The following is a 20,877-nucleotide window of genomic DNA, read 5'->3' on the forward strand; positions in this document are numbered from 1 at the left end:
CCAGAATTGCACACAGTACTTTAGGTCTCACCATGGAACAATACCAAGATGTTATGACGTTCTCTGTTTTATTCTCCATTCATTACCTAATAATTCCTAACATTCTGTTTGCTTTTTTGACCTCCAATGCACACTGAGCTGAGAATGTCAAAGTAGTATCCACTATGATGCCCAGATCCTTTTCCTGGGATGTAACTCTGAATAAAGAACCTAATGTCATATAACTACAGTATGGGTTACTTTTCCCTATGTGCATCGCTTTGCATTTGTCCACATTACATTTCATCTGCCATTTGGATGCCCAATCTTCAGTCTCGCAAGGTCCTCTTGCAGTTTATCACAATCCACTTGTGATTTCACTAAGAATAATTTTGTCATCTGCAAATTTGATCACCTCACTTGTATCCCTTTCACTGAGGAATATGTAAGAGATATACCCATAACAAAAATAAATAGGTTTCACTGGTCTATTTAACTTTTTTGTATAATATAGCCACATATAAGATCAAACACTTATATTGTTCAATAGTGTAGTTTTGTAGGACCTACACTCACAGTTTGTATATCAGTCAAACTCATAATTTGGTCATGGGTCACTTTACTTTATTTAACTTCAGTTTTTTGGATTTTCTTATGTTTATATTAAAATGTAAAATCAGCTGACGAACTCCAAAATATATCATGAGATGATCCTTCCATTAAAGATTCATATTACAGTTGTCAAAAATAGATAATCACACTGAAACGTCAATAATCCAACGGAGCAATACTCATCTGAATATATTTAAAAAAGTCCCGACACGATCGTGTTTCGGACCAGCCGGTCCTGCTTCAGGGGAAACGATCTTCAAAACCTTCTCTCCATTTCATAAATGACCCCAATACTTCTCAACGTTCCATCAGCATACATTTTTTCATGGCTAAAGAATGCAGCTTCTTCCCGCGGTCTGAAATCAGATCCTCAACTTGACAAAACATGGCAGATCCTTAGGGCCTTTTATCCAGCAACCGGAAATTCATACATCATATACAGTCTTCAAACAGGTCGTCCTTTCAAAACCGGAAGAACTCATCCGTTGCTACTCAAAAAAACAATAAATATATTATTTATATTTTGCACAATGAATGTTTTTAGAAACATTAAGATACAAGCGAGAGCAACAGGTCAGTAACATCCTTCTCCGAGTGATCCAAAAAAACTTTTTTGAAAGTACAAAAACAAATTTAAATCAGGTCCACTTCATCATGTGATAACCTTAGAAGCTCCTTCCTTATTTCTAAAAGTAGTTCTCAACCAGGTCCTCTTTCAACCAAAACAATCGTCACAGCTTAATAGAAAGAATATGATGTTCTAAATCAACAAGTACCAATTTATTCTCTCAATCATGGATCGACTGAATGTAATTTGAAAATCCAAAAGTGTTCACATCTATTGAGGCGAGCTTGTATATCACCTCCTCGGGTGCCATTCTGTAATTGTTCTAAAATTGACCATTGCAAATCAGAAAAGCTATGTTTAGCCTGCAAGCAATGTTGTACCAGGGGGGGCTGTAAGTTTAGAAGTCTTGATACAGCTTCTGTGTCCTATCAGTCTGGTGCGAATTTTTCTCTTTCTCTTGGTCCTCCCCACGTATATCAGATCACAAGGGCATTGTATAACATATACAACACATTCTGACTCACACGCAGTTAATGCCACTAAATCCACTATGGTATCTGAATTTGGGGATTGCCATTGATTACCCGTCAAGGCCTGTGCACAAATCTCACATTTGTCACATATATGATGGCCTCCAGTCACTAATTGGCCCCGTGTAGAGTCGAATGCAGATCTAACCACCAAATCTCTGATATTACATGCCCTCGAAAATGCAAATCTAGGTGCCATCTGAAATGTTTTATGTAATGCTAGCACCTGCCAGTGAGATTTCACAATGTTAACCACCTCATTGATATGTGCAGAATATTTCAACACACATGTCAAATTTTGAGTGTAAGGTTTCTGCTTATATTGTAATAATAAATCTCTGTTGGCAAATAAGGCACGTTTAAAAGATTTTTTGATGACAGATTTAGGGTACAAGTTTTGGGAAAAACATTCACATAACTCCACTGCTTGTTTTTTAAATTTCTCTCTACTCGAACATATCCTTCTTAACCGCAGAAATCGAGAGATAGGGAGTCCATCTTTCAACCTCTTAGGGTGATAACTTGAATAACGTAGAAAGTGATTCCGGTCTGTTGCCTTTCTAAACAACGTGGTCATAATATTACATCCTTCTCGTTTAATCCAAATATCCAAAAACGCCACAGAGTACTGGTGATATTGTGCCGTGAACTGAAGATGCAAGTTCTGCTCATTTAGCCACTGTAAAAAATCAATCAGATCTTCTTTGGAAGCTGTCCAGATACACAACACATCATCGATGTACCGTCGCCACAGCAGAATATTTTTAAACCACTTGGAGGGATACAAACACTGCTTTTCAAAATTTGCCACATACAAGTTTGCAATATCTGGAGCGACCGTAGCACCCATCGCCACACCCTGTGTTTGTAAATAAAAAACATTGTCAAACTTGAAAAAGTTCTTATAGAGGACCAATTTCAGAAGCTCTAAAAGAAAACTCGTAGGCACCCTATGTGGACGAGGACGTGAATGTAAAAGTTGTTGAACCAACTCAAAGGCTTCATCCTGAGGGACATTGGTATACAAAGAGGAAATATCTAAGGTTACCAACCAACAAACCACTGGTAAAGCTGGTAGATCTTGAAGCAATCGTAAGGTATGAGAAGTGTCCTGAAGGAAGGATGGAGCTTCTTGAACAAATGGCTTCAGAAAGAAATCAAGATAATCTGACAAAGGCTCTAAAATAGAGTGTTTGATCTTATATGTGGCTATATTATACAAAAAAAGTAAAATAGACACGTAAAGCCTATTTATTTTTGTTAGTGGTTTTCACATAATAGTTTCTGGAATACACGGTGGCGTATATTGGGCGTGTTTTTTGTGATAGAGATATACCCATGCCAGAAATGATATTCAAAGATGATGATTCAGAGGAATTGAAACAAATCTCAGTGAACCTGAAAGATGTACTAAAGCAAACTGAGAAACTAAAGAGCAGTAAATCTCCTGGACCAGATGGCATGCATCCCAGAGTGCTGAAAGAACTGAGAAATAAAATTGCGGACCTGCTATTGGAAATTTGTAAACTATCAATAACATCATCTATGGTACCTGAAAACTGGAAGTTTGCCAATGTAATGCCATATTTAAAAAAAAAAAAAAAAAAAAAGGATCAAGGGATGATCCAGGAAATTATAGACCAGTGAGTCAGACATCTGTGGCCAGGCAAAATGATATAAACTATCATAAAGAACATAATTGCTGAACATATAGTTAAGCATAGTTTAATGGGACAAAGCCAACATGGATTTAGCCAAGGAAAGTCTAACCTCACAAATTTGCTCATCTTTTTTGAAGGCGTAAATAAACATGGATAAAGGTGAGTCAGTTGATATAACATGTCTGGATTTCTAGAAAGCATTTGACAAAGTCCCTCATGAGAGACTTCTTAGGAAATTAGGAAGTCATGACATAGGTGGCAGTATCCTGGTTAAAAGATAGAAAACTTAGAGTATAGCTAAATGGTAAATTTTCCCAATGGAAAACTGTAAATAATGGAGTGGCCCAGGGTTCTGTTCTGGAACTGATGCTTTTTAATATATTTATAAATTACCTGGAAATGGCAACAAAACGTGAGGTGATCAGAATTGCCAATGACACAAAATTATTCAATGTCAAATCACAAGACGATTGTGAGAAATTGCAAGAGGACATTGCAAAAGTGGAAGACTGGGCATGCAAACGGCAAATGAAATTTAATGTAGATAAGTGAAAAGCAATGCACTTAGGGAAGAGTAACTCAAATTATAGCTACAAAATGCAAGGTTCCACATTAGGAGTCACCACTCAGGAAAAAGATCTAGGTGTCACTGGCGAAAATACGTTGAAATCTTCTGCTCAGTATGCAGCAGTCAAGAAAGCAAATAGAATGCTAGGGATTATTAAGAAAGGAATGGAGAATAAAACAGAGAATATCACAATGCTTCTGTATCACTCCATGGTGTGACCTCATCTTGAGTATTGTGTTCATTTCTGGTCACCACATCTCAAGAAAGATATAACAGAATTAGAAAAGGTACAGAGAAGGGTGACCAAGATGATAAAGGGGATGGAACAATTCCCCTATGAAGAAAGGCTAAAGAGGTTAGGACTCTTCAGCTTGGAGAAGAGACAGCTGAGGGGAGATATGATAGAGGTCTATAAAAGAATGAGTGGAGTGGAATGAGTAAACATTAATCAGTTATTTACTCTTTTGAAAAATATAAAGACCAGGAGACACACAATGAAGTTACTGGGTAATACATTTAAAACTAATAAGAGAAAATTATTTTTTTCTGCAGTGCATAATTAAGCTCTGGAATTTGTTGCCAGAGGATGTGGTGAAAGATATTAGTGTAGCTGCGTTTAAAAAAGGTTTAGACAAGTTCCTGGAGGAAACGTCCATTAACAATTATTAAGGTAGATTGCAGAAATCCACTACTTATTCTTGGGATAAGCATCTTGGAATCTATCTACCCCTTGGGATCCTGCCAGGTACTTGTGACCTGGCTTGGCCACTGTTGGATACAGGCTACTGGGCTTGATGGACCCTTTGTCTGACCCAGTATGGCAAGTCTTATATTCTTGTTTCCAAATCATTTAAAATATATTAAAAAGTACTGGTCCAAGTACAGATCCCTGAGGCACTCTACTGAGAATACTGACCAATTATTCCTACTCTGTTCCCTATCTTTAACCAGTTTTCAATCCACACTAGGACATCGCTTCCTATCCCATGACTTATTTTTTTCAGGACTCTGTACTCATGACCTGGAGTCTCTGCCCTGATTATATATTCGTTCGCTACTTATTTTTATCCTGGGTGAGACGAAAGAAAGTCATAAAAGAGAGATTTTTTTTCCCTCTAAAACAGTTAACAGTAAATTAACTCCTCCCTCCTATATTTGTGTTCTAAGTTGTGTTCTAAGTTGATCTTAGTTGTTTTTCCCAATAGATTGTACTTTATTATATATTATCCGTTCATTATTTCGATATGTTCCATGTAAACCGCCTCCCCGGCGATAGTTATTTCTGTTAAATGTGAACCGGAGTGATATGTATTGTATACAGGAACTTCCGGTATATAAAAACCAAAAATAAATAAATAAATAAATAAATATTATTCAATAGCACAGGCAGAGAAAGAGGCTTTTCTTACAAAATAGTGACAAAATGCATGTATTGTTACCAGGGAAAAATGTACATTTGTTTAGTATAGAAAAATAACTACTGTTATTTTGTTGTAAATTTGCTGCAACAGTTTCCCTATTGTAGTGGGGGTAGAATGTGGCCTTGCAGGGATCCCATCGGGATGTACTGTGGACAGGCCCCAAATATTGAACACTTTGGAAAATTGCTGAGATTGCTGGTTTTCACCTGTCCCTGATACCTGTTTTCTGTTGTATTTGGGATCATCAGGGGCGCCTGTTACAATTAAGAAACTAATTAACATCTCATTCATGTAGCAAAGTTTACTACTGTTTCCTTAAGGAAAGACACCTCAAACAAGCCCAGGAAATTGGTTTCACAGAAAAGCTATCTCTGCTCTTAAGGGAGATACAAAAACCTATTACAGTCCCTGGGAAAAGTATTGATCTGGAATTAATGAATCTTACCAATGTTTGTTTCAGGGATAGGCCTCTTATTGGAGGAAGCCTCCAACCCTGAAGAGATACTTTTGTAGTTCATGTCTGACAGTAAAAAAAACAAAAAAACCCTCCACATTTAATAGGTTTATTCCATATTGTTAGGGGTGTGCTGAACTGGTAATGCGATTTCTAATTTTATGTTTGTACGAACATCATTGTGCCTGGCGCTCTGAATGAAAAGGCAGGAACTGCTTTGAATGTGAAAATCATAAATGCTGCTCATCTCTGGGGCCTGCTGCATCCAGCCGGCAAGAGGAGAAGCCTGGCGCCAGCAGCCTTGCGCTGGGAACCGCGATATCGGTGGCAAAGGAAGGAGAAATCCCCGCTACGCGGAGGAAAATGGGTGCGAAAATGAATCTCCCCCCCCCCCCCCGACCGCAGAGCAGAGCAGAGCCACAGGGACTGGGAGTCGCCCCCGCTGTCGCGCCGCTTGCCCAGCAGATGGCGCCCTTTCCCCGGAAAGTTGGCCGCTCCCCTTGTCTGAAGCTTCGTGCATGGAGTTCCCTTTTCCCCCACAAACGCTCCTGGGGACGGACTGGAAAGAGAAGGAACAGGGGGCGGGCGGGGATCCTTTGCATCGGAGCTGCTTCACGGCAGCATCCGCTGTCCCGCACTCACCCAGGGAGACGGAATCAAGTGCTAGAGAGGGGGCTGCGATGCACACGGACCTTTGCCCCCGCTTCACCCCTGCCCCGTCCGCCTTCTGCCCTTCTATAATGTTAGTGAGCAAGTGGACGACTTGCAGCTCGGGCTCCTGTCGTGCTTCTCTGTGTTGCTGCCGTCCTTCCGCGGGGGGTCCCCGTTTCTTCCCGGTGCCTTCCTGTTGCTCCCCCTTTGCTCTTCTCCCTTCCTTTGTCTCTGCCTCTCACTTTCTCAGCATCTGGCGGCTCCAGCTGTGCAGCCTCAGACTCCGGGCCCTGCCTCTGCCAATCAGAGCCCTGGGATGCCTGCGTGAGGCGGCGAGCGAGGAAGGTGGGTGGATGCTATTGTTCCCTGCCTGATGGGCAAGCAAAGCGGAAAAAAGGGGCTGCTGCTGCTGCCTTCCCTCCAGCCAGCTTTCCAGGGTGTGACCAGAAGATTTCGGCTGCTGATCCAGGACCCAGCACCCCCCCTTCGCCCCAGGATTTAATTTTAGGCTACTGGCTCTGGCATTTTCCCTGGAGTCCTTATGTACGACGACTCGTATCTCCATGGATTCGAAGACTCCGAGGTGGTAAGTGTGGATGTTTCATGGGCAGAAGTGAGGCTGGCTTGTTTTAATCTCGTGCTTAAATATGGTTCTGTCAGATTTCCAGTATCCTGATGTGGTTTGGATATTTACTTTGATTAGCCTGTACTTCCTTTGTATGTGTGCGTAGCTATAGATATCTTGTAGAGGCAGTTCCCTGGGGTGCCCTACGTGTGCCATTAAAGGCTGGCATCATGTGTGTAAAAGTGCATGCGGACACCCATAGCATATTGTGAAACTGGCAGCTTGGTACTGTTTATCTAATAAGCAAGAAAGTGAGGTTCACGCTCACTTGATGCTTCCTTCTCACCTTCCAGAGCGTGGTGACAGAGGAGGAGTAAGCAGGACCAACTTCTGCCTGTGAAATGGCGGGAGAATGGGCTGAACTAAGCATGTGAAGTGAAGCCTGAGCCAGAGGGTTCAGGTGCCTTTGGCTGGCTGACAGAGCCAGGAGAATTCTCAGGTGATCACAAACCAAGCGACTGCTTAGTGGTCAGAAGCAGGCTAAAAGTGTTAGGCTCACAATAAGGGCCACCAGTGAATCCACAAAGGCAGAGTATCTCTCCAAAGCTTGCCAAATATATCAGCTCTTCCCTGAACTCTTGTACATAGTTTATAAGGCTTGTTACTTGCTTGTGTATAGTGACACCCAGACCTAGAGTCCTCTGCCCACAGCAGCGAGAAGCTTTCTTCTCCCCCACAGGTTGGGTTGACTCAAGACCGCAAGCACCTCTACTCCAGATAAACTCACAGCCGAGGCCACAGCACACCTCGTGTCCTGGCCACCAGCTCCCCTTAGCAATGCTCCCATTGATCATATTTCAACTCCTATCGATGACTGCAACTCTCTATTGACCGGGCTCCCTAAAATACAGCTGCGAAACACAGTAGCTGGCTTAATCACAGGAGCAAAGTGTTGGGACCATATTCGACCCATGCTGAAGTCATTCTATTGGTTTCCAAAAAACAAAAGAAAGACTCTTAAGACTCTGTACACCTAACCTGGCTCCCCCAATTTATGTATGACATCATCTACCATCCTCCCTGGCCCTTATGATCTTCCCAGCAACATCTGTGTTTGGGTTACATGAAACTAAGAAAAAAAAAAAGTTACCTTGTAAAAGTGCTTGACTTTGGAACGCATTACCACTATCGATTTAAGTCTATAGCAGGCTTCTAGAAAAAGTCCAAAGCCTGGCTTTTTTTTTTTTAAGTTTTGGAGGAAGCTTCTTGTGCAAAAGAAGCGGCCCCCAAAGCATTTACTACAGTTCCCTTGTTATCATTTTGTCTGTATACAGGAGGGGAATCTTCTCAGGTTGTGAGGCTTTTCATCGCTCCCACAAAAGAGACATTGTGGTAGGGAGTTAAGCTTCGGAGAGGCTATGTAGTCCCCAGAGCTCACGAATTATCACATCTATTTTTTTTTTTTTTTGTGGGCCCTTATGAAAGGTATCATAACCTACAAGGATTTATGTCTTCTCCAAGACCCAATAGCTCCACTAGAACTCTACATATTATGCAGTCAATAATTTGGTTTAATTTACAGGACATCGGAGCAATTTAGGGAAGTCCGTGGGCTGAAGTGTCCATACAGGATGGGATAAGAGTGCAGAAGGCACCCTCTCCCCCCCAACTCCTACAGCTCTTCTTCGCCTTGGGTTTCCTTCCCCATAACTTCTCCCTTCCTTTGGGGGGCTGTGGGAAAGGAAAGGTGGAGTGGGAGGCAGAGGTGGGGCAGATTTTGGGGAAGGTATAGTGGGGCATAAGAGGCAGGGGTGCAAGGCAGGAACTAGAACATTGATTAGAAAGGCCTGGTTAGTGGGAAAGAAGGTGATTCTAGCCCACTGGTTGGAGATATCGGCACCATCCTATTGGACTTGGCGTAACCACTTCCATCGACTGATGATCATGGACAATCTTACTTCTAAACTGTCTCCAGCGCACCGCAGGATATTCTTGGAGATCTGGGAAATATATGTGCAGACTTTACCACATCATGCTCGTAGCCTGATATTTAATGCCTAATGTATGTTTGACTGTTTGAAGGAGTGATGACCTCATACCCTCTGATGTTCTACGCTTTATATATAACCTAGCTGATTGGTTTGTTTTGCTTGATGGCCAGACCTTGGGAGGGGGGGAGTGGGAAGGGGGTGGGCATTTTGGGGGGTAGGGACGTTTATGGAATTCCTTCATCCTGTCCGTGGGGAGGGTTAGCCCTTACTATTGGTTCAGTTCCATGGCCGGGAGAGGTATCAGAGTGCAGCCTCTCTTGGTATTTGTAGGCTTAGCTACACCCAAAGGGCTGCTTCTATGTTCTATTTAGTCTACGCAATACTGTATTAAGGACAGGGGGAAAAAGTGGAGTGTTCCCTAATTGCCTTATAACACAGGCGAATGGTATTGTATTATGTTCATTTAGTTGGTTCATTTGATGTTCGCAATGTTTTTATCGTGTAAATGGATCACTCAATAAAAAATTGTGATTATAAAAAAAGAGGCAGGGGTGGACAAGAGGCCCTCTCGTTGCCTCTTCTCTGCTGCAGAAACCTACCCTCCCATCTATTAGAATGGTAACATCTTGGTGTAGTGTGGAGCATGTTGCATTAATTTTTGTTGTGGGGTGGAGTACCCGAGTTAGTGGTGTGGTAGGTGCTGCTGGGAAGCAGTGAGGCTTGCCATGTGGGATCACTACAGCTGCATGAGGAGCCAGGTGGCCTCCCTTTGTGGGCTGGTGGCACAGAAAAGGAAGGTAAAGCAGTAGGGGGTGTCCAGGCATGCTAGCTAGCCTATGACAGTATGGCGGACAACCTCCTGGAAGCTGTGGGGCCACAGCCTAAAGCAGATGGCCCAGCTCGCTCCATGGCTGGTAAAAGGTGGTATGGTCTAGCCAATCTATAGCTGGCCAGGTGGAATGAATGGTGTGTATTAATGTTAGATTGGCCTGGGTCCAACTCAGTTGTTGCATTGTAAACATTGTAATAAAGCTAGAGCTGTTGAATTCATGGACTCTTGGACTGAGGTGGAGTTGACACAACCTGCAGGGTCTTAGGTGGGGGCCTCTGCTGATGGTAGACAGATCCGTCAGGGTCGCTGGGTCGGAATAGTCATAAGTGAGGTGAATCTGGAAACAGGCAGTAGTCAGTGTCAGGCGGCATTCAAGAATGTCCAGGAGGCAGGCAGTAGTCGGTGGCAGGCAGTATCCAGGAATGTCCAGGAGTCAGGCCGAGGTCAGTACCAGGTATCCATCCAGAGGGAAAGGCGGGACAGCTAGGCAGGGCAGGAAGGCAAGGAGCAGAACAGGTAGGCAGACGAGGAGACGAAGATGAACTGAGGAACTGAAGACACGACCACAAGAACTGACAAACGAAGACAATGGCCAGTGTAACTGAAGAACTGAAGACAAGGACGCTGGAACTGAAGAACTAAAGACAAGGATTACAGGAATTGAAGATGAAGAATGGTGAAGCAACTTACGCTACTAAACAGTAGGGAGACCTGTTGCCAAGGCAAGGAAGAGGTGAACAGGAAGGCTTTTTATAGACCTAGTGGGAGATGTCATCGCGGAGCACCAACAGGCCTTTTCCGCCATGGGCTGTTTAAAGGACAGGATATCGAGTGCACGTGCACTTTAGGGAAAATCGTGGTGTTGGCGGCATCCTACCATGAGGAACCTTGGTGGCGTCCTGCTACATTGAGGCATGGCGTCCTGCCGCACTGGAGAGCAAGGCAGTCTGGCGGCGTTGGGAAGCGATGAGTGAGGCCTGGCCCAGGGGGTAAGTGCGGCGGTTCGCGGGGCAAGCCTACGGTCCACCAACCCCAACAGTGGCCGTCTTTTCTTCTTAAAATGGGGTTGGTTCAATAATGTGTTGTATTATATTTCTGGGGCTTCAGTGGGGGAGTCAGGAGGCGGGAGAATGCCTGGACTGCCTCTGTTATAGCTCCTGGAAGGGATGGTGGTGGGGTGTAGGCAGATCAATTAGAACACTTTAGACTTGAGTAGGGTGGGGGACAGAATCAGCCAGGGACAGTGAAGGTGCAAGGATGGGCAGCCACCCTAGGCAACAATGACGTAACGGCATCACATGATCTCTCTCTCTCTCTCTCTTTCCTCCTGCATGCACCCGAACTCTGCAGATTGCGCACCTCAAAGCTCCATTCACATACCGTGACCTTTCCCAGCTCCATGCCTCTCCACTCTTGTTCGTTGCTTTCAAAAATGCCACCCTCACATTAGACTACAGCACCCCGCCTAGTCCACCTAATGCTGCTGCTGGCCCTGGCCAGAGATTAGTAAGATGAACCAGTTCTGCCTTAGCAGCAGTTATAGTATAGTAGACTTAGTTTTTGGGTACTTGCCAGGTTCTTATGGCCTGGATTGGCCACTGTTGGAAACAGGATGCTGGGCTTGATGGACCCTTGGTCTGACCCAGTATGGCATGTTCTTATGTTCTTATGTTCTTATTAGTAGTAGTAGTAGATGACCTGTTTCCAACTCTCAGTCTCACATAAATACCTGCCAGAAACACTGCCCCCCTCCCCCATCCCTTTAAGGCCAAGTTGTTCTAAAGGAAGCCCCACCACATTACCAAGAGGTTATTGCTGGTGCAAGCATGGAAGTTCCCACGTTCAGGGCAGTAATACTTTACCTGTAACAGGGCAAAAGTAACTTACTTTATTAAGAGAGAAACTCATTTGGCTCGTTGGTCTCATTATTCGTTCTTTTTTCAACCACAGCTCCTTTTTTATGTTCTGATACTTTTTAACTCTTTTTAGGTCATGCCCTCTTTCCACCAAAATGAAAATACTGCCTAGGAAAAAAGTGTCTTTGAATATTAGCAATACAGATTTTCTCCAAACGTCCAGTCCTTGGAAAATACAGAGGGTTAGTACGTTGGCCCTTTAAAAGGATTGTAGTGTGCCAAAAGTGTGCACACAAATTAGCGCTCCCCCACGCGGAAAGAAGGCACTAGCTATTCCTCTACAATGCAAGAGGTACGTTAATGTCTTGAAGGCTGAACTCATGTTTTCTAAAGACCTGCTGGGGCAGAAGTGGAATAAAGTTAAGTCACATTTCTGGGGCCAATTTTAGGCTCTGGTGCTGTGCCAGCCTGATGCCAGATCTGGAGTTCCTGGGTGTGAGGGTCCTAGACTCGGATCTCCCAGGGTCAGGGTGAAACATTGCATCTGGGAAACCACTGGCAGGGCACCAGAGACGAATACTAGGGCCCAGAAATGCGAGTTAACTTTACTCCATCTCTGCCCCAGGAGTTAAATTTCCAAGCCTAAAAAAAAATGGGCTAAACTGGGTACTTGGAGGTACCTGAAGCCAAGATCTGGGCCAGAGACCCTCTGCACTAGGTCTGCTAAGACCTCCAAGCTAGAAGAAAAGAATTGCTGTATACACAACTTTCCATTGTTATATATGCTCTTTGGAAAAGGCTCTTTTGGCACTAGAGTTTTCTCCATCATGCTACACTCACTCTCACTGTCATCTCTTGCTTCTCTGGGTTTGTGTAGGACTTGGGAGAACAGCTGGCAGCAGATCTGTTGGCCAGGCAGGAGCTGCATGGCAACACTGTGACAGAGGGGTGGCAAGATTTGCCCAGCAAAGTGGAGAAGCAGGAGGAAAAAGCGCTGCACATAGTGATAACTGTGCTATTCTAAATGCCTTCCCCAAAGAGCTTACCTGACAACAGACACAGTGGTGATAACTGTTCGTATACATACCTGCTCCCCCCACCTAGAAAAAAACCACTTTCTAAACTTTACATCTGTCTACTGCCAGAGCTGGATTTAAGATTTTGGCCCCCATAGGCAGAGTAACACAGCGATGCTCCTTTGAGCTGGCACACAGCTCTAAAGCAAGCAGCAGCAGGCTCCCTTTTGGCCTGGATATTTGGCGCCTTCAAACTCTGGCACCGTAGGCAGTTGCCTAAATTCAGCCTATCTACTGCACCTTTTTAGTGTTTTATGTACATAAAAATCATGTTTTTTTTTAACACATGTATCATATTTAAGGTACAAAAACACCCATGATTTGTGCACTATGCATATTTCTATGTACACATTTTAGTGTTGGCATGCTTTATTTTTTTTAACTCTCAAAGCATTTGCATACCATTAACTTCTTTCATTGGGTGTTAACTCATTTTTCAGTGTGTGAGCAAAGAGAATGTGCACTACAATTTAGCTTGCACATTGGTTTCTTCACATTTTAGTGCACTGGCCACAGACGGAGGGAGCTCTGGTGATGAGATGCAGACAGACCCTCTCCCAGTCCCTGATTTATTTATTATTATTTATTTAGTGTTTTTATATACCGATAATCGTTTGGAACATCTAATTGGTTTACAGCTTTTCTGTGCACCCTCCGACTTAATATCATGGCGATATTAAGTCGGAGGTCCCGAAGGGTAAAAAAAAAATAAAAAAATTTGAAGTCGGCTCGCGGCTGTCAGGTCAAAAACCGGATGCTCAATTTTGCCGGCGTCCAGTTTCCAAGTCCGTGGAGTCAGCGGGCTTGAGAATCGACGCCGGCAAAATTGAGCGTCGGCTGTCAAACCCGCTGACAGCCTCCGCTCTGGGCCAAAAGGAGGCGCTAGGGACGCGCTAGTGACCCTAGCGCCTCCTTTTGCCCGTTTCTACCGCTGGGCCTGTGTGCGCGCCAGGAGAGCGGCCCGTATGAGAGGAATAATTACTAGGTAGAACTTAGTTTCGATTAAGTGGTCGTTATATGACAAAATAAATACATACATATGCATATAACTTGGTGATCAAAGTAAATAATATTTATGAGTGGTAAGTTTACTAGATAGAACTTAGTTTAGATTAAATAAGATGAGAGCATAAAATGTGCACTGAACTCCAGCACGCATTTTCTTTACTTACAAAGCTCCCGATGCAGTAAGCTAATGTATCAGGAGCCTGAAAAAGTGTGCTAGCCCACGAACGTGCTCACAAAGATATGCTTAGCCCATGTAAAACACGATTTCTGCGCAGAAATCCCGCGCATCGGACCACCGCACCACGAACTCCAGGCTCAGCCCTCGTAGACTAAGTAAGAGTAGCCTCAGGAACTTTTCTCCACATCTGACCAGGAGATACATTTCCAACCCGAGTTGCGCCAGCACCTCCCTCTGCATCGGGGGAGTAATGGCCGATGCCTTCCTTAGCGTGGGATTTGCACGGAGAGGCTCTAAGCTCTGTGCACAGTTTTACTCGCATTTGTGCGCACGCACATTATTTTTTTTTGTGCGTTAAACTCCTTGTTAAAATTGGGATTCGAACTGTACGCACAACTGTGCGGTCTCATGTGAGCGCAGCCGAGCGCAGCTTGTTACAGTCAGGGGCCCAGCGTGGGACAGAAAGAGAGAATTTCAGGGTTACAGACACGATCAGCCCCTTCCCGCCTGAGAGAGAGACTCTTTGCAGAGTGAAACTGAAGGAGTTGGGGGGAACGGGCTAAAAGTATGTATGAAGCCGGGCGAGAGGGGTTTCAGGAGCTTAGCAAGAGCACGGGAGTGGAGGAGCAGCCTAGTGGTTAGAGCAGGGGGCTATAAGACAGGGAAACCAGGGTTCAGATCCCACTGTCAACTCCTGGTGACCTTGGGCAAGTCACTTTTACCCTCAGTTGCCTCAGGTATAAAATTAGAGTGTAATCTGCTTTGATGTGCCCAAAAGTGAAATATAAATAAATAAATAAGAGAGAACAGCTCCTCTCTTTTAATTAGGTTTCAAAAAGATGAAAGGGCAGAAGGCATTTCTTTCCCAGGGCGGCCCTTTCCTTTCAGGTGGACCGGGGAAGCTAACTAAGGCGCAGAGTAGGTAGGTTGGATGGCTTGCAGCAGAGCTGGGCATGCTGCTTGCCGGGGAGCTGGACTGCAGAATGCACTAATGTTAGAAACTTCCAGCAGGAGGACATGAATAATAAATAGGGCTGAATGTTTATCCTCTTCCCATCCAACAGCAAGGATCTGGCTAATTGCACTTTTTGGCCAATTGCTTTATGCAAGTTTCCGTCCAGGATCAGCGGCCCGTGGAGGGTCACATCTGCTGCTCTGTCACCCCCAGTCTCTGGTCTTCAAAGCTGCAACCACCCCAGCGAGGGCGGCAGGGGAGAAGAGGAGTGGGATTGCGGGGCTTCTCCAATGAAAATTAAGTCCCATGTGTTTTGTTTTCCCAGCCTAGGCTTAACATAAAGGAACCAAACTTCAGTCCGCATCCATTTCACTTCTGATTGTAATCAGGGGCAGAGATATGGAGAGGGGTTTAGGAGGAGGGGTCAGCTGTACAGGGATCCATGCAGGGAGGGGAGGGGGTTTCTAAGCCAATGGCGGCACCGCCGGTGCATTTCAATTCAGCATCGGTGGTCCGATCAAGATGAGGACAGAAGGCAGCACAGGCTGGGGCCCCAGTGACCTGGAACACCACATTTCAGCCTTTCGGATGCCGCACGTGTCTGCACTCTGTGTCAGGACTACAGGGATGCAGCAGTGCAAAGCAACGCCTCTGAACACGCTGCAGGGTGCGGCTTAACTCCGCCTCCCCGCTGCACGGCGGGAAGGCCCTGACGCTGAGTTTAGATGCATGGCCTTTCTGAAAGGAAGGAAGCCCCCCCAGTAGGTTTCAGGTCACTGACCTGCCTGTGCTGCGTGTGGGGACCCCATTCCTTGGGAATGAGGTTGAGGGAAGGAATGGGAATTAAGGGGAGATCGGGGATGGTTTGGGTGGGGGACTCGGGGATTTTGGAGGGGGCATAGGGAATTGAGGTGAGGAGAGGAGTAGAGGCCTGGTTATTGAGGGGGGAGAGTGGGACAGGGATTTGATGGTGGGGGAGTAAGAGGGATTCAGGTATTGGGAGAGAATGGGGGAAAGTAGGGACTTTAGGATGGAGGAGATAGCAGGGACTCAAAACTGAGCAAGGATTGGGGCGCAGTAGGGTTGCTGCGGGGTGTGAGTTGGGCTGTGAAGGTATGAAGGGGGTTTGAGAATGGCCTATAGATGTGAAATAGGTGTAAGCAAAGAGGAGGCTGAAGGCTGGGTAGAGCAGGGAAGTGTGCGAAGAAATTGGAAGGCTTAGTGGGATGTGAGGCAGTTGAAAGAGACAGGAAGGGGATGAGAGGTAGCGGAATTGTGTTTAATTCAAATTTATAAACTGCAGCAATGTACAAATAAAACATAAACAGACATGTATTTATTTATTTATTTGTTTCATTTATAATCTGCTACATCCAAATGCTGTTGATCTGCGTGACTTACAGCTTAAAAAACATACATAATCGTATTATCATATCACAAACATGACTTTAACAATTTTCTAAAAAACTTCAGCTCCTCCATTGTCCTCAGTTCATTAGAAATAACGTTCCACATCTTTGATCCTCGCATAGAAAAAGCTCTATTTCGCGTTTCCCGATTCTTATAATCCCTAAAACTTGGTTCCATTAAACGATTTTGGTCTAAAGAATGTAAGGTTTGACTGTTGCCATAAGGCTGAACTAATCTAGACAAGGAATAGCCTTCAGTATGCAAAGCTTTAAAGAACAATACCAACATCTTGGCATCTTTACCGGCAGCCAACGCAAATAATATAAAATGGAGTTATATGCTCATGTGGTAGGGATCCTATAATCATTCTCGCTGCTCCATTCATGATGAATTGCAACACCCTCAGTAACTTCTGTAGTAACCCTACACACAGGCCATTGCAATAATCAGTCTTACTTATTACTAAGGACTATACCACCATCCTCAAATCTGTTAAAGACAAAAAAGGCTTTAACTGTCGAGCCAGACTTAATCATAAATAAACTTCCATAATTCTATCTCTTAAAAGCTTTGGAGAAAAGCCCTGTTTTACATCATTTCAGAAATACAGAGATAGGACATTCAATTGAAATGGACTGGCACAAGAGAATGCCCTCTGCTTGATTTAAGATAGTTTTAACATCTGAAATCTTAAGCAAGGGCTTGTTGGGAGGAGCATAAGGCCCAACACGGCTGATAGGGTCAAATATTATCTGCAAGATAGAATGGAACACCAAGATGTAGAGTGCAATGTGCAGCCCCTCTTCTAGTTGTGTATGTGAGAAGGCAGGGTCACACTGTTAAGGGCCCCAGAGTCCAGGAAACCCACCTGGGGAGCAGCCCCAGAGTGCACTGCAGGACTCAGAACAAGACACAAGGATGAGTCTTCTGCCTAGCCAGCTCCCTCACCCACAGGTTCAACTCTTGGGTTCTGAGGGCCAGTAAGTCTCTGCAGGGAGGAAGGCAAGGGCAATGAGGAGAAACTTGACAAGACTCGTGATGAGGCATACTGAGGGCCTCTGCTGGTGGGGAGGCATCATGAACCTAAGAACAGGCCATACTGGGTCAGACCAAAGGTCATTAAGCCCAGCATCCTGTTTCCAACAGTGGCCAATCCAGGCCATAAGAACCTGGCAAGTACCCAAAAACTAAGTCTATTCCATGTTACCGTTGCTAATGGCAGTGGCTATTCTCTAGGTGAACTTAATAGCAGGTAATGGACTTCTCCTCCAAGAACTTATCCAATCCTTTTTTAAACACAGCTATACTAACTGCACTAATCACATCCTCTGGCAACAAGTTCCAGAGTTTAAATTGTGCGTTAAGTAAAAAAGAACTTTCTCCGATTAGTTTTAAATGTGCCACATGCTAACTTCATGGAGTGCCCCCTAGTCTTTCTATTATCTGAAAGAGTAAATAACCGATTCACATCTACCCGTTCTAGACCTCTCATGATTTTAAACACCTCTATCATATCCCCCCTCAGCCGTCTCTTCTCCAAGCTGAAAAGCCCTAACCTCTTTAGTCTTTCCTTATAAGGGAGCTGTTCCATTCCCCTTATCATTTTGGTCGCCTTTGTCTCTACCTTCTCCATCACAACTATATCTTTTTTGAGATGCGGCGACCAGAATTGTACACAGTATTCAAGGTGTGGTCTCACTATGGAGCGATACATTTTCTGTTTTATTCACCATTCCCTTTCTAATAATTCCCAACATTCTGTTTGCTTTTTTGACTGCCGCAGCGCACTGAACCGACGATTTCAATGTGTTATCCACTATGACACCTAGATCTCTTTCTTGGGTGGTAGCTCCTAATATGGAACCTAACATTGCATAACTATAGCATGGGTTATTTTTCCCTATATGCATCACCTTGCACTTATCCACATTAAATTTCATCTGCCATTTGGATGCCCAATTTTCCAGTCTCACAAGGTCTTCCTGAAATTTATCACAATCTGCTTGTGATTTAACTACTCTGAACAATTTTGTATCATCTGCAAATTTGATTACCTCACTCGTCGTATTTCTTTCCAGATCATTTATAAATATATTGAAAAGTAAGGGTCCCAATTTAGATCCCTGAGGCACTCCACTGCCTACTCCAGGGGTCAGGAACCTTTTTGGCTGAGAGAGCCATAAACGCCACATATTTTAAAATGTAATTCCATGAGAGCCATAAAATATGTTTAAAACTAAATACAAGTAAATGTGTGCATTTTATGTAAGATCACACTTTTAAAGTACAATAAGTCTCTGAAAATATTACACCAGGCCTTAAGACACCAATACATCTCCTATTAGGAAAACGGACCAAGTCAGGCTGCTATAGAGTCCTACACAGAAACCACATGCCAGCAGAAAACCTCACCTGAATCACGTGCTGTCCCTCACCTAACATAGAATAAAGAGACCAAAACACATGCAGAAAAAACTGAATTGGAAACTGCAACAAGCCAGAGTCTCTGTATGCAGTGTAATAAAGGAAAAAAGAAACATCACCCATCCTTATAAAACAAATCAAGAAATATAAAATCATCAGCAGTAAAACTGTACTAACAAAAAGAACATATTTCAAAACAGCTGATGAGTGGAATATTCAATAATTAAAAACTCATATAAAACATTTCCAGATACCAACAAAATATTTCAAAATAGCAGACACAAAGACCCAGTAATGAAAAATAAGGATACAAAATTTTTTTTGCTCTGCATACCTGGGAACGTTTGATATCAGGTGTCCTGAGATTGTTCTGAATTAGCAGGAGGTGGGGTGGTTTGCTTGGAACTTTCTCCTCTCTGTCACATACCAGCGCTCTCTCTCACACTGGCTCTCAATGACACACCTCAGTGCTCTCAGTACTCACATATACCCATGTTTTTTCTCTCTCACTTATATAGGCTCTTAATTACGCATTTACACACATGCTATCTTTTCACGCTTACACACACACACACACAGGCTTTCAATCACATAAATACATGCTGTCTTTTTCTCTCACACACAGACTCTCATTCACATGCTTACAAACATCTTTTTCTCTCACTTACACACAGGCTCTCAATCACATACTCACATGCTCCCTCACCTAAATCAGCTTTCAATCACACACAGACACACATGGTGTCTCTCTCTCATTTAGACACAGGCTCTCAATCACATACTCACATGCTCCATCACCTAAACCAGCTCTCAATCACACACAGACACACATGATCTCTCTCTTACTTATACACACAGGCTCTTAATCATACATACACATGATTTCTCTCACACACAAAGGGTCTCAATCATACACACATACTCTTTCACACAAACAGGTTTTCAATCACAAACTTACACATACAGGTTCCCAATGGTAAACTTACATTCATGCTCTCTCTCTCTCTCTCTCACAGGCAGGCTCTCAATCACAGACATACTCTCTTTCACATGTACAGGCTCTCAATCATTCACATACATGCATCTCTCTAACACACACACACACACACACACACACACACAAGAGGAAGTGGAGATGCATCTCTCTCTCTCACTCACACACACACACACACAGGGCCCCCCCCCCCCCCCGCGGCCCGGAAGAGGAAGTGGAGAGTATCGGGTGCCTGCGCGGCAAGAAGAGGCCACGCTAGTGCGCTTGGCATCGGCCCGAAGAAAAGAAGACTGCAGCGCGGCTCGGAGGAAAATGAAGAGGTTCAACCGCGGCCGATGGGACTCCGCCTCCGCGAGGGCTGAAAATGAAGAGGTTAGCGTTGTGAGGAGGCTGCTGCTGCCGCGAGTTCCCGGGGTGGGGGAGAGAGAGAGTGAATGAGCGAGCAAACACATGCTTGCTCGCTCATTCACTCTCTCTCTCCCCCCACACCCCCACCCCGGGAACTCACGGCGGCAGCAGCAGCCTCCTCCCAACGCTAACCTCTTCATTTTCAGCCCTCGCGGAGGCGGAGTCCCATCGGCCGCGGTTGAACCTCTTCATTTTCCTCCGAGCCGCGCTGCAGTCTTCTTTTCTTCGGGCCGATGCCGAACGCACTAGCGTGGCCTCTTCTTGCCGCGCAGGCACCCGATACTCTCCACTTCCTCTTCCGGGCTGCGGGGAGGGGGGGGGCGGGTAGAAGAGAGCACGCCGGTGCCGCTGACTCCAGCTGTCCTGCCGCGTTCCGCCCGGGCTGACAGCATTTTAAGACCGGGCGGAGGAGGACCGGGGAGCAGCTGGGTCAGCGGGAAAGTGTGGCGACTGTCTGCGAGCCAGATGCAGCCCTCAAAAGAGCCATATCTGGCTCGCGAGCCATGGGTTCCCGACCCCTGGCCTACTCCCTTCCACTGAGAAAATTGTCCATTTAATCCTACTCTCTGTTTCCTGTCTTTTAGCCAGTTTGTAATCCATGAAAGGACATCGCCACCTATCCCATGACTTTTTACTTTACTTTTCCTAGAAGCCTCTCATGGGGAAGTTTGTCAAACGCCTTCTGAAAATCCAAGTACACTACATCTACCGGTTCACCTTTCTGCACATGTTTATT

General features: G+C 44.7%; 1 protein-coding gene across 2 annotated transcripts in view; it reads left to right on the forward strand.

The window, feature by feature from the left end:
* Nucleotides 1-20,877, forward strand: part of CACNB3 (calcium voltage-gated channel auxiliary subunit beta 3) — a 122,657-nt gene that overhangs the window by 12,098 nt on the left and 89,682 nt on the right. Inside the window, exon 1 of one of the 2 annotated variants that reach the window (XM_029594628.1) lies at nt 6,343-7,030. The exons of the other annotated variant lie outside the window; for it this stretch is intronic. Within the exon in view, the coding sequence (XP_029450488.1) occupies nt 6,986-7,030 (45 nt within the window). The 5' untranslated portion in view covers nt 6,343-6,985. Of the gene's footprint in view, nt 1-6,342; nt 7,031-20,877 lie in introns of those variants that run through there. 2 annotated transcript variants of the gene reach the window in all.

The sequence above is a fragment of the Rhinatrema bivittatum genome, chromosome 3 (genome assembly GCF_901001135.1).
Source record: "Rhinatrema bivittatum chromosome 3, aRhiBiv1.1, whole genome shotgun sequence".
NCBI classification, from domain to species: domain Eukaryota; kingdom Metazoa; phylum Chordata; class Amphibia; order Gymnophiona; family Rhinatrematidae; genus Rhinatrema; species Rhinatrema bivittatum.